The sequence below is a fragment of the Protomyctophum bolini genome (assembly GCF_963924005.1).
Source record: "Protomyctophum bolini genome assembly, chromosome: 4".
Classification (NCBI taxonomy): domain Eukaryota; kingdom Metazoa; phylum Chordata; class Actinopteri; order Myctophiformes; family Myctophidae; genus Protomyctophum; species Protomyctophum bolini.
In genome coordinates this window covers 52,199,835-52,212,334 of record NC_137865.1, presented here as the reverse complement: position 1 = coordinate 52,212,334, position 12,500 = coordinate 52,199,835, and the positions used below count along the sequence as shown (strand labels likewise).

At 44.9% G+C, this 12,500-nt stretch overlaps 2 protein-coding genes across 2 annotated transcripts in view; one reads left to right on the top strand and one right to left on the bottom strand.

Moving 5' to 3' along the window:
* Nucleotides 1-12,500, bottom strand: part of LOC308313636 (nuclear factor 7, ovary-like) — a 283,858-nt gene that overhangs the window by 85,219 nt on the left and 186,139 nt on the right. The gene's annotated exons all lie outside the window — the stretch shown is intronic.
* Nucleotides 1-12,500, top strand: part of tjp1b (tight junction protein 1b) — a gene marked incomplete at both ends in the record, with an annotated part of 89,594 nt that overhangs the window by 58,615 nt on the left and 18,479 nt on the right. Inside the window, 5 exons of the mRNA XM_080762310.1 lie at nucleotides 5,836-6,020; nucleotides 7,497-7,592; nucleotides 7,758-7,840; nucleotides 8,767-8,977; nucleotides 11,611-11,711. Coding sequence (XP_080618436.1) covers nucleotides 5,836-6,020; nucleotides 7,497-7,592; nucleotides 7,758-7,840; nucleotides 8,767-8,977; nucleotides 11,611-11,711 — 676 coding nt within the window. The remainder of the gene's footprint in view (nucleotides 1-5,835; nucleotides 6,021-7,496; nucleotides 7,593-7,757; nucleotides 7,841-8,766; nucleotides 8,978-11,610; nucleotides 11,712-12,500) is intronic.

Here is a 12,500-nt window from a genome sequence, read left to right as displayed (position 1 = left end):
GTGCAGTGCCACTTCGATTAATTCTTGATTGACACGCATTTCGGAGCGGCTCTTTTGTGGAGAGCCAGTCTCTCCACTCAGAGAACCTGGGTTACAGAGAGTGTAACCCTCTGTTCTCTATCGTGTTCGAGACTGGCTCTCCACTACATATTGTTCAATATGTACGGGAACTCTCTAAGACACACCGCGAGGAAATAAGCAGACCAGCTGCCCCTGCGGCAGCCCGAGGCAGTTTAACCTGAATTCCGTCCGAGCCTATAAGTGGTGAGCGCCATGAGTCACAGGCGCTTGCCAAAACGCTCCAAAACTTCAGTATTCATACCAAGTAAGTAATACTCGTGGCCTAGGCGCAAGACGCCACCTAGGCTCAGCTGGCCCAGCATGATGCTAGGCCAGTGACCACCGGGGTGAAGGGCTGCTCAAGCCAGCCCGTCAGATGCCCGGCCGACCTGACCGGTCAAGGTGCTGGTGACCCTACCGCTGAGTAGCACGCAGGAGCGACTCCCACGGGGGGAGCGGATGCCACCACGTTCCATCGGTAGGACAAGGTGAATGTAGACAGAGTCGCCCATGTCACTGCTGTGTAGATCTCTGTCAGAGATACACCATTCTACAGCAACCAGGGGGCTGTTGTCCCATGGGCAGAGTGTGCCCGCCTTCCAGGCGACCCTGGCACTCCTGCCTGCTTGTCCCTGTTGGATCACCCCTGTGATCCGGTGGGACAGTCCACCCTTCGACCATGGTCTACCCGAGCACTCTCTGATCAGGCCGTATGGTATAGAGTGCAGGGATTGGTGCCAGCACCACCTAACCATTGCCATGTAGGAAGCGGCAGCCTCCTTCATGCACTGATAGGGACATTCTTGTGGCTGACACTGCTAACAACAAAAATGCTGTCCTGCGAGAAGCCACCCAAGTGTCCACGCTTAATTGGCTCATGCCGCAAGGCAGACAGTACCACCTCCCATGGGGGGGCTGCCGACCTAATGTGCGAGCACCCGGTACACCGTGGTCTCCCTCAGCCCTAAGGGGCGGAGGCACCAGCTGGCTCACTGCCAAGAGATGCCAGCCAGCAAACTAGTGCTGTGGGATCCAACAAACGGGCACCGGTCACGAGGACGTCCCACGCCAACATCCGTGGATGTACTCAAGAACGACGCAGGAGCGCAAAGTACCAACAAACTGGCCAGATGGAGATCCAGGATCACCGGAAACGACAATGGAGGGCTCGTCTGAGGACGACCTCGAGAGAGCTACAACCCATGACATGGTGGAACCTACTCAGGGGTCCACCTGAATTGACCGCCACTGTCTCGAGAGACAGCATGTGGGGGCTGGGTATCCTGAACTGTCAGGACTGAGGAGTGGGCTCGGTGTGCTGAGCACCTCTAGCCATACCCCGCCGGTTGGCCCTGGAATTGTTTGTTTACGCTCTCTGCCGTGTGGTCTGGCCGGACCGCGGCGGCAACGATCAGCGACCGTAGATGGCCTCAGAGTACGCCGACTAGGTCAGCTCCTCTGGGTTCTACCCCGCTACCCGCCGCAACGGTTTACAGCCGCGATGATCAACCAGGAGGTTCACCGACGAGGTCGGTTTCGCTCGGGGTCTCACAGCGCTTCTGCAGCCAGGGAACCCAGGCTCCACCAACGAGGTCGGCTTCGCACTTGGGACCCTTTGGCCGCACCGAGCGCCGTCTCAAGGTTTCCCCCGACGAGCAGGTTTCACCAGGGAGCGGACGCACGGACCGAACGCCGTCTCAAGGTTTCCCCCGACGAGCAGGTTTCACCAGGGAGCGGACGCACAGACAAGACTGAGGCTTCCTCCGCGAGGCAGATTCGGCACTCAGTCTTGTTGCTGTTGTTGTTGGCTAGCTGCGCCTAGATAGCCATGACTTTGTGACTTCTCTGGATGAGAAGAGCTTTCTCTGTGGTTTCAGACCGGTAACCGGATTCTACCCCGCAGAGTCACACCTAGGTGCATAAACGGCTCGCCGTGACACACTGTACACTGTATCGTGTGCTCTGCCCGACAGCCACAGCACGCTCTGCTGTGTCACTGAGCCCGGCTCCACCGTGAAACTACACCACGGACGCATGAGCTGACCTCGTCAGCAATACGCCCTATAGTGTGATAATGGCTGAGATTCAGGCATACTTCCTGGCAGACCCAGCATGTCATGTCTATGTTACCAAACGTCGGACAGACACAGCATGTCCTGTCTGTGACAGAACTACACCACTGTCGCGTGAGCTGACACCCCGCCAGAAATACGACAGTATAGTGCGCTATGATGACTGCCCAACATAAAGGGAAACCTTCGACTGACCCAGCACGTTCTGTTTGTGTCACTGAACCCAGATCCACAATACCGAACTACATCACCGGGGTGTAAGCTGGCGCAACACCCACAATACATGTATTCATGTACTCTTTGTATGTCTATTTCATATGGACCCCAGGGAGATTAGCTGTCGCTTTGGCATCAGCTAATGGGGATCCATTCAGTAAACCATACCCTGTATAGTGTGCTCTAATGGCCGTCTGACCCCAAGGAATTGTGTTAGTCTCACCTACAAACGAGACAACAGCTAACCCGAGAGGGCGAGTCAACGCTCGCTCCCTAAACTGCACACTGTAGTGCATTAATAGGCTGCTGACACTCGTAAGTAGTCTCGCCGAAAACTTTCACTAAATCCTTCTTTACAGACCTGTCCATACCAGGCAGGGCAGGAAAGAGGTGGAGCTATAGCCTGAGCTTAGCTCGCCCAGCTCTGCCAACCTGGGACAAGGTTCAAGGTAGTCTTTATTTGTCTCTCTTGAGAAAACATTGTCTTGGAGACAGAGTCACAGCTGTATACAAATAGCATATACCCGTTCACATAAAAAATACATTTTTATGGGTCTGTCAGTGGAAACGACTGGTCTTTTGCCTCTAAAACAGGCATGGCCCCTCCAGCTTCAGCTGGAAGGAAGAGACCATTCATACAGGAGGTCCTCATACCAGGGCCCCCGCAGGGCACACACTGGTCATGGCCATCCTCTGTGGGCGTGTGAGCTCCACATGCAGCCTGAGAAACCCCTGCTATTTCCATCTCCTCTTGTCTCTATATAGATATATTCATATGTATACCTATATAATTATTTATTATATGTGTACCTATATATACATATATGTATACATCTTGTATTGTACACCATATTTTAACTGTTCGGAATGTGCTCCACAGGGAGTGGGCCCATAGTAATTGCTTGAACGTGAGGGGTCATAATCTACCCTTTGCAGCTCACAATGCTGCATAAACGAATCAAGGCAACATGGTACCCTAAGACATCCCCATGACGCGGTTTCTCAGTGTGCTCTCTCTTTGTTAGGACAGAGTCCCCAAATCAATGTCCACAGTTTGTTTTGTGTCACCAGCAGAGTTATGGACCTCTGGAAGAGGTTGTACATAAACTGCTCGGCCGCTCTGAGGCGCTCTAGCACAAAACAATCTGACATTAAGCACACTGGAGGCTTCCAAACTTTTGTATATCATACCAGTAGGCCTACAAGTCCACATGCATAGTGTGTTGTTGTAGCCATTATCATACTTATAATAATAACAATAATAATGAATTGCATTTTTATAGCGCTTTTCCAAGTGCTCAAAGCGCTTTACAATGGTACATATATATATGCCTGTACTGTATTGTACAGACTGTACAATACATTGGTAGTGTATCAGCTTGCGTGATACACATACCTGTATGCTTGTATTGATACACACAGGTATATATATATATATATAAGCATATAAGTATATATTAACCAGAACCAATTGTGACAGAGTAAGCGATTTAATTGCAGCGCCTAACACGGTGGGTCATCTGGAGTTTTTGTCTCCTGATCTTTGAGCCACACCGCCCTCTTGTGAACCGTGAGGCACAGTGCAGTCTGGGCAGCCGTCCCTGACGAGCATACCTCCTACACTATGACGCTCACGTCACCTGTCAATGAGGAAGTTGGAACACGCTGGAATTGTTTGTTTACACTCTCTGCCGTGTGGTCTGGCCCGGACCGCGGCGGCAACGATCAGCGAACGTAGATGGCCTCAGAGTACGCCGACTGGGTCAGCTCCTCTAGGTTCTACCCCGCCAATCGCCGCCGCGGTGTACAGCTGCGATGATAGACCCGGAGGTCTCACCGCTTCTGCAGCCAGGGAACCAGGGCTCCGCCAACGTGGTCGGCTTCGCACTTGGCTTTGGCCACACCGAACGCCGTCTCCTAGTTTCCCCCAACGTGGTCGGGTTTCACTAGGGAACGGACGCACGGACCGAACGCCGTCTCAAGGTTTCCCCCAACGTGGTCGGGTTTCACCAGGGAACGGACGCACGGACAAGCTGAGGCTTCCTCCACTGTCTAGCGGATTAGGCCTGCAGCTTGTTGCTGTTGTTGTTTTTTTGTGGAGCTACGCGGCGCCCCGAGAGGAGTCGTCGAGACGACCAGCTCTCTTCTTACCTAGGTAAGTGGACTGTGTGCCACGCAGCTTCATGTTCTAAATATATATATTTATATATATATATGTTGTTTAATAGTGTCAAAACTGCTGAGATACACGAAACGTCTGCTCTCGTGGAAATCAAAAAATCGAAGTGGCACTGCACAGATGGGGCTTAAATAGCCCGCTGATTGGCATCTGGGCAGGGCCACCATAGAAGATGTGTCTTAAAGAGATATCCATGAACACTGCCCTGTGGGGTCAGTTCCCGTACATATTGAACAATATGTAGTGGAGAGCCAGTCTCGAACACGATAGAGAACCAATAAGAACAGGTGATTATAATTATACCCAATAAGAACCGGTGGAGTTTATAATTACAGCCAATAAGAACAGGTGATTATAATTATACCCAATAAGAACAGGTGATTATAATTATACCCAATAAGAACAGGTGATTATAATTATAACCAATAAGAACAGGTGATTATAATTATACCCAATAAGAACCGGTAGAGTTTATAATTACAGCCAATAAGAACAGGTGATTATAATTATAACCAATAAGAACAGGTGATTATAATTATAACCAATAAGAACCGGTAGAGTTTATAATTACAGCCAATAAGAACAGGTGATTATAATTATAACCAATAAGAACCGGTAGAGTTTATAATTATAACCAATAAGAACAGGTGATTATAATTATAACCAATAAGAACAGGTGATTATAATTATAACCAATAAGAACCGGTAGAGTTTATAATTACAGCCAATAAGAACAGGTGATTATAATTATAACCAATAAGAACAGGTGATTATAATTATAACCAATAAGAACAGGTGATTATAATTATAACCAATAAGAACAGGTGATTATAATTATACCCAATAAGAACCGGTAGAGTTTATAATTACAGCCAATAAGAACAGGTGATTATAATTATAACCAATAAGAACAGGTGATTATAATTATAACCAATAAGAACCGGTAGAGTTTATAATTACAGCCAATAAGAACAGGTGATTATAATTATAACCAATAAGAACAGGTGATTATAATTATAACCAATAAGAACAGGTGATTATAATTATACCCAATAAGAACCGGTAGAGTTTATAATTACAGCCAATAAGAACAGGTGATTATACCCAACATCATCGTTAACATGTTGTACTCGTTAACAGAGCGGAGCAGCTGTCCACCCTCCTGTCTTTAACTGTGTATGTGTGTGTGTGTGTGTGTGTGTGTGTGTGTGTGTGTGTGTGTGTGTGTGTGTGTGTGTGTTTGCGTGTGTGTGTGTGTGTGTGTGTGTGTGCACGTGTGTGCGTGCGTGCGTGCGTTAACCCTTTCAGAGCGGAGCAGCTCTCCAGCGTGCAGTACACCCTCCCCAAGACAGCAGGGGGCGACAGAGCAGACTTCTGGAGGTTCAGAGGCCTTCGCTCCTCCAAGAGGAACCTGAGGAAGAGTCGAGAGGACCTATCAGCGCAGCCCGTCCAGACCAAGTTCCCAGCCTATGAGAGGGTGGTGCTTAGAGAAGGTAGGTCACATGACCATTAGTTACCAGCCAATGAGAGGGTGTTGCTTAGAGAAGGTAGGTCACATGACCATTAGTTCGAAGTATTGTCCAAAAGACTACGTTTATTGGTATGAAAACGGATCGCATGGCTCCACAGCCTGGGAGAGCCTGTTGGGACGTCATCGAAAAACTCTCCCCTGTTTAGCCGACGAAAACGAAAATATTAAAACATGAATAACTCGCAATCTAAATCATCCCGTCTAATTATGAAAAATGATCCTGTGTTTGACGGCCCTCCGCTGGCCAGTCGCTAGTCGCGATAGATTTATTCTTACCTCTCGTTGTTGTCGATGGCCTCTAGTAGAGTGGTGTGGCTATCGTTAGCTGACGGTCACCTCTAGTAGAGTGGTGTGGCTATCGTTAGCTGACGGTCACCTCTAGTAGAGTGGTGTGGCTATCGTTAGCTGACGGTCACCCTCATTACTGTGTCGTCAATATCTGTGAAAATAATTCTATTGTATTTTTAGACCGAACCGACACCGATATGGCCATATGGCCGATTTCGATATTCTATCCATTTTATCACCACCAGATATTTTATATAATATTCTCCAGCTGGGTTCCTGAGGCCTGTATGGTGATATTAAATGATATTATATTTCATGTTATATTCTCCAGCTGGGTTCCTGAGGCCTGTATGGTGATATTAAATGATATTATATTTCATGTTATATTCTCCAGCTGGGTTCCTGAGGCCTGTATGGTGATATTAAATTATATTATATTTCATGTTATATTCTCCAGCTGGGTTCCCGAGGCCTGTATGGTGATATTAAATGATATTATATTTCATGTTATATTCTCCAGCTGGGTTCCTGAGGCCTGTATGGTATATTAAATGATATTATATTTCATGTTATATTCTCCAGCTGGGTTCCTGAGGCCTGTATGGTGATATTAAATGATATTATATTTCATGTTATATTCTCCAGCTGGGTTCCTGAGGCCTGTATGGTGATATTAAATGATATTATATTTCATGTTATATTCTCCAGCTGGGTTCCTGAGGCCTGTATGGTGATATTAAATGATATTATATTTCATGTTATATTCTCCAGCTGGGTTCCTGAGGCCTGTATGGTGATATTAAATGATATTATATTTCATGTTATATTCTCCAGCTGGGTTCCTGAGGCCTGTATGGTGATATTAAATGATATTATATTTCATGTTATATTCTCCAGCTGGGTTCCTGAGGCCTGTATGGTGATATTCAATTATATTATATTTCATGTTATATTCTCCAGCTGGGTTCCTGAGGCCTGTATGGTGATATTAAATGATATTATATTTCATGTTATATTCTCCAGCTGGGTTCCTGAGGCCTGTATGGTGATATTAAATGATATTATATTTCATGTTATATTCTCCAGCTGGGTTCCTGAGGCCTGTATGGTGATTATTAAATGATATTATATTTCATGTTATATTCTCCAGCTGGGTTCCTGAGGCCTGTGGTGATATTTGGTCCCATCGCCGATGTGGCTCGAGAAAAACTCGCCAGAGAAGAGCCAGATATTTATGAGCTAGCCAGTAAGTCAGTGTATTTCCTCCTATCTGTGTCAACTATACGTCACTACTGTTTCTATCATCAAATTAAAGTCAGTACTGTTGTCTGTATCTTCAGGTCAGTACTGTAACTGTTGTCTGTATCATCAGATCTTTCTGTATCTCAACATCTTTCCTCATGTCTTCCAGAGAGCGAACCTCGAGATGCAGGAACTGATCAGCGCAGTTCAGGAATCATCCGTCTTCACACCATCAAGCAGATCATTGACAGAGTAAGGATTTATTAATATGATATTTGTATTATCATTATATAACAATTTAATTATTAACCCAGCGGATGATCATATGTAAGGTATAAGGCTCATCCTACATTATTATTACTTGCGCAAGCAGAGCGAGCAAGTACTAGTTTCGTCCAGGACGATATTCGATGCGTATGCACCGTCCGATCATATGATGTAATGACTACTTGTGCCTGATACGGCAGTGGTGTCAGATTATACATGTATACACAGGAGCATTACCTTTAATCCTCCCGACACTAAAACATACCGTCATTACGTCACCATCGAAAACCAATTACACTCTGGCATTTGGTCCTTTAATGCACATCTTTATTACGTCATCATTGAGAGCTAGTTATACCATTATTATGATCCATGGGTCGGCGGTTCGAATCCCGGCTCCTCCTGTCTACATGTCGAAGTGTCCTTGGGCAAGACACTGAACCCCAAATTGCTCCCGATGTGCTGGTTGGTACCTTGCATGGCTTCCGCCGCAATTGGTGTGTGAATGTGTGTGTGAATGGGTGAATGTAATGCACAATCTATGTAAAGCGCTTTGGGTAAAGGCGCTATATAAATGCACCATTTACCATTTTATCTGGTACACAGCAAGCTAAAAGGAATCAACACACCAGCACGCCAGAGACCAGAATACTTCAAACCCAAACAAATAGTTAAAAATAGAACTACAAACGCACGTTGGAGATTAAACAACAGATAACAGCCAGCACCAGCAACTGTGTTTATTTAATCACATGTGAAAAATGTGGCTTACAATATGTCGGAGAAACGAGTAAAACAATAGCTGCAAGGCTGAGACAACACAATATTAACAATGCAAATATATATATATATATATATATATATATATATATATATATATATATATATAATTATATATGTTATATTAACAGGATAAACATGCGGTCCTGGACATCACCCCCAACGCGGTAGACAGGCTGAACTACGCCCAGTGGTATCCCATCGTGGTGTTCCTCAACCCGGACAACAAGCAGGGAGTGAAGACCATGAGGACCAGGCTGTGTGTGGAGAGCAGGAAGAGCGCACGGAAACTCTACGAGAGAGCTATCAAACTGAGGAAGAACAACCACCACCTGTTTACTAGTAAATATAACTATTACATTATTATAAATTCTAGAACAACCACCACCTGTTTACTAGTAAATATAACAACCACCACCTGTTTACTAGTAAATATAACTATTACATTATTATAAACTCTAGAACAACCACCACCTGTTTACTAGTAAATATAACAACCACCACCTGTTTACTAGTAAATATAACAACCACCACCTGTTTACTAGTAAATATAACTATTACATTATTATAAACTCTAGAACAACCACCACCTGTTTACTAGTAAATATAACAACCACCACCTGTTTACTAGTAAATATAACAACCACCACCTGTTTACTAGTAAATATAACTATTACATTGTTATAAACTCTAGAACAACCACCACCTGTTTACTAGTAAATATAACAACCACCACCTGTTTACTAGTAAATATAACAACCACCACCTGTTTACTAGTAAATATAACAACCACCACCTGTTTACTAGTAAATATAACTATTACATTGTTATAAACTCTAGAACAACCACCACCTGTTTACTAGTAAATATAACAACCACCACCTGTTTACTAGTAAATATAACAACCACCACCTGTTTACTAGTAAATATAACAACCACCACCTGTTTACTAGTAAATATAACTATTACATTGTTATAAACTCTAGAACAACCACCACCTGTTTACTAGTAAATATAACAACCACCACCTGTTTACTAGTAAATATAACAACCACCACCTGTTTACTAGTAAATATAACAACCACCACCTGTTTACTAGTAAATATAACAACCACCACCTGTTTACTAGTAAATATAACTATTACATTATTATAAACTCTAGAACAACCACCACCTGTTTACTAGTAAATATTACGCTATAAATATGGTGCTATAACTGGCCAATTAGTGTTTTTACCTCTAACTGCACGGATCTGTGTAAAAGTTTGTCTGCACCCTCCCTAGAAGCCAAGGAAACACCTTTGCCTGGAATTTTCACATCTTCTCTTTATAGCGCCACCAGGAGGCCGACATATGTAAAACACATTTCCTAATATTACTCCTTCGGATTGTATCCAAATTTCACGCAAATCGGTACACATGCTCTCCATAGTCATAAGATCAAGACGGGTTAGTTTGATTTCTCATAATCCATCCTGATTGGCTACGATTGGCTTCTAAACTGTTCAGGAGTAGCACGCTTTGTACCCGTTTTGGACAAATCGCCACAACTACTCAACGCAGCGTCCGATTGCGGGGAAACTGTGCATGCATATTCCCACTAGGCTGAGGAAGAAATGCCACTTGACAGTTTTCAAATCAGCGTCATCAGCTACAACAGGCCAAGTCGTGTCACGCACACACACACACACACACACACACACACACACACACACAAACATTTGGCCAAACATCACACACACTCCTATCCTCCTGGTGGAGACCTGTGCCCAGAACGTTTCTAGTTATTATTATTATTATTATTATTATTTTGGCCAGTATTGAGATCAGATTATTTAACCCATTTTGGTGTTAGCATTATGTTATGCTTTAGCTATTGAAAAATAGCAGCGCGCTACGAGCTTGTAGGTCTGCTGTTTTTTGAAAAAATCGAAGAACGACTGACATGGAAACATAGCTTTTTCAGAAAACTGTCATGATGTAGAAGACATTTTTTGAATCTGATCTCAGAATGGGTTAACAGGATTACTCATTGAGAGTTCATTGGTTGAACTCTAGCAGTCGGTCTAACAGTGAATGCTCTTTATGGTCTAAAACACAACCTCTTTGTGTTTGAGTCTCCAGCCGGTAGTGAAGTCACCGTATTGTTGGACTCTTTGAAAGCAGCTCAATAGGTTCATTTCTTTGACCTTCAAACCGATCAAAGGCTTTCTCTGCGTCATCTTGGCTGCAGTTCAACTGAACATGGCGGAGAAAACTACTCGCATGTTTTACTGAAGTAAAAGTATCTATACTGAAGTAGAAGCACTGAGTTAGTAGTAAAAAGTATCTATACTGAAGTAGAAGCACTGAGTTAGTAGTAAAAGTATCTATACTGAAGTAGAAGCACTGAGTTAGTAGTAAAAGTATCTTTACTGAAGCTTAGAACAACCCCTACCGCCTAAACCCTACCAAAGTATTAACCCAATCTGATCGGGAACCCCTTTTGGTGTTTTAACTAAGCATTATGTTATACTTTAGCTATTGAAAAATAGCAGACCTACAAGCTCGTAGCGCGCCACTCGGTGGCGCGCTACGAGCTTGTAGGTCTGCTATTATTTTTTTTATCGTAAAAATGCGGCATAAATCTTTGAATATATTATTCTTTCAGAGCGAACGTTTTTTTTTTATTTCGACGTCAGGTCTAAAAGTATTAATACTGCAACGTAGAAGCATTGGGTTAGTAGTTAGTAGTCAGTTAGTAGTCAGTTAGTAGTCAGTTAGTAGTACAAGGCCGGTATTAAAAATGTACTGGAGTAAAAGTAGCGTATTGGTATCAAAACATGTACTTAAAGTACCAAAAGTAGAAAGTACTACTTGTGCAGAATGTCCCATTTCACTAGTTTTCAAATGTTTAAAAAAACCCCGATTAAAGCCATGTATGCAAATGTATGCAAATGTGTGTAAATGTGTGTAAATGTGAATGTGTTCCACAGCCACCATCAACATGAACAACATGAATGACGGCTGGTACGGAGCTCTGAAGGAGACCACTCAGCAGCAGCAGAACCAGCTGGTCTGGGTCTCTGAGGGCAAGGTACTGTACTGTACTGTACCCTACCCCCTACCCCCTACCCACTACCCCCTACCCCCTACCCCCTACCCACTACCCCCTACCCCCTACCCCCTACCCCCTACCCCCTAACCCCTACCCCCTACCCCCTACCCACTACCCCCTACCCACTACCCCCTACCCCCTACCCCCTAACCCCTACCCCCTACCCCCTACCCACTACCCCCTACCCACTACCCACTACCCCCTACCCACTACCCCCTACCCCCTAACCCCTACCCCCTACCCCCTACCCACTACCCCCTACCCACTACCCACTACCCACTACCCCCTACCCCCTAACCCCTACCCACTACCCACTACCCACTACCCACTACCCCCTACCCCCTAACCCCTACCCACTACCCCCTAACCCCTACCCACTACCCACTACCCCCTACCCCCTACCCACTACCCACTACCCCCTACCCACTACCCCCTACCCACTACCCCCTACCCACTACCCACTACCCCCTAACCTAGAACCAGCTGGTCTGGGTCTCTAAGGGGAAGGTAACACCACCCTAAACCCTAAACCCCTACCCCATGACCCCTAAGGGCCGATTCATACTCCTATTTTACCGCTGTTTCGGCGCTTTAGTGCCGAAATGATTTCGGCTCGTCAGAAACTTTCAGTAGCACCGAAGAGGCGACTTTAGGACGGTCTAAGATCTGCTATTTTTCAATAGCTAAAGCATAACATGATGCTAACACCAAAATGGGTTCCCGTTCAGAATGGGTTAACACTTAATACTGTTAAGTTGAATTGATTGA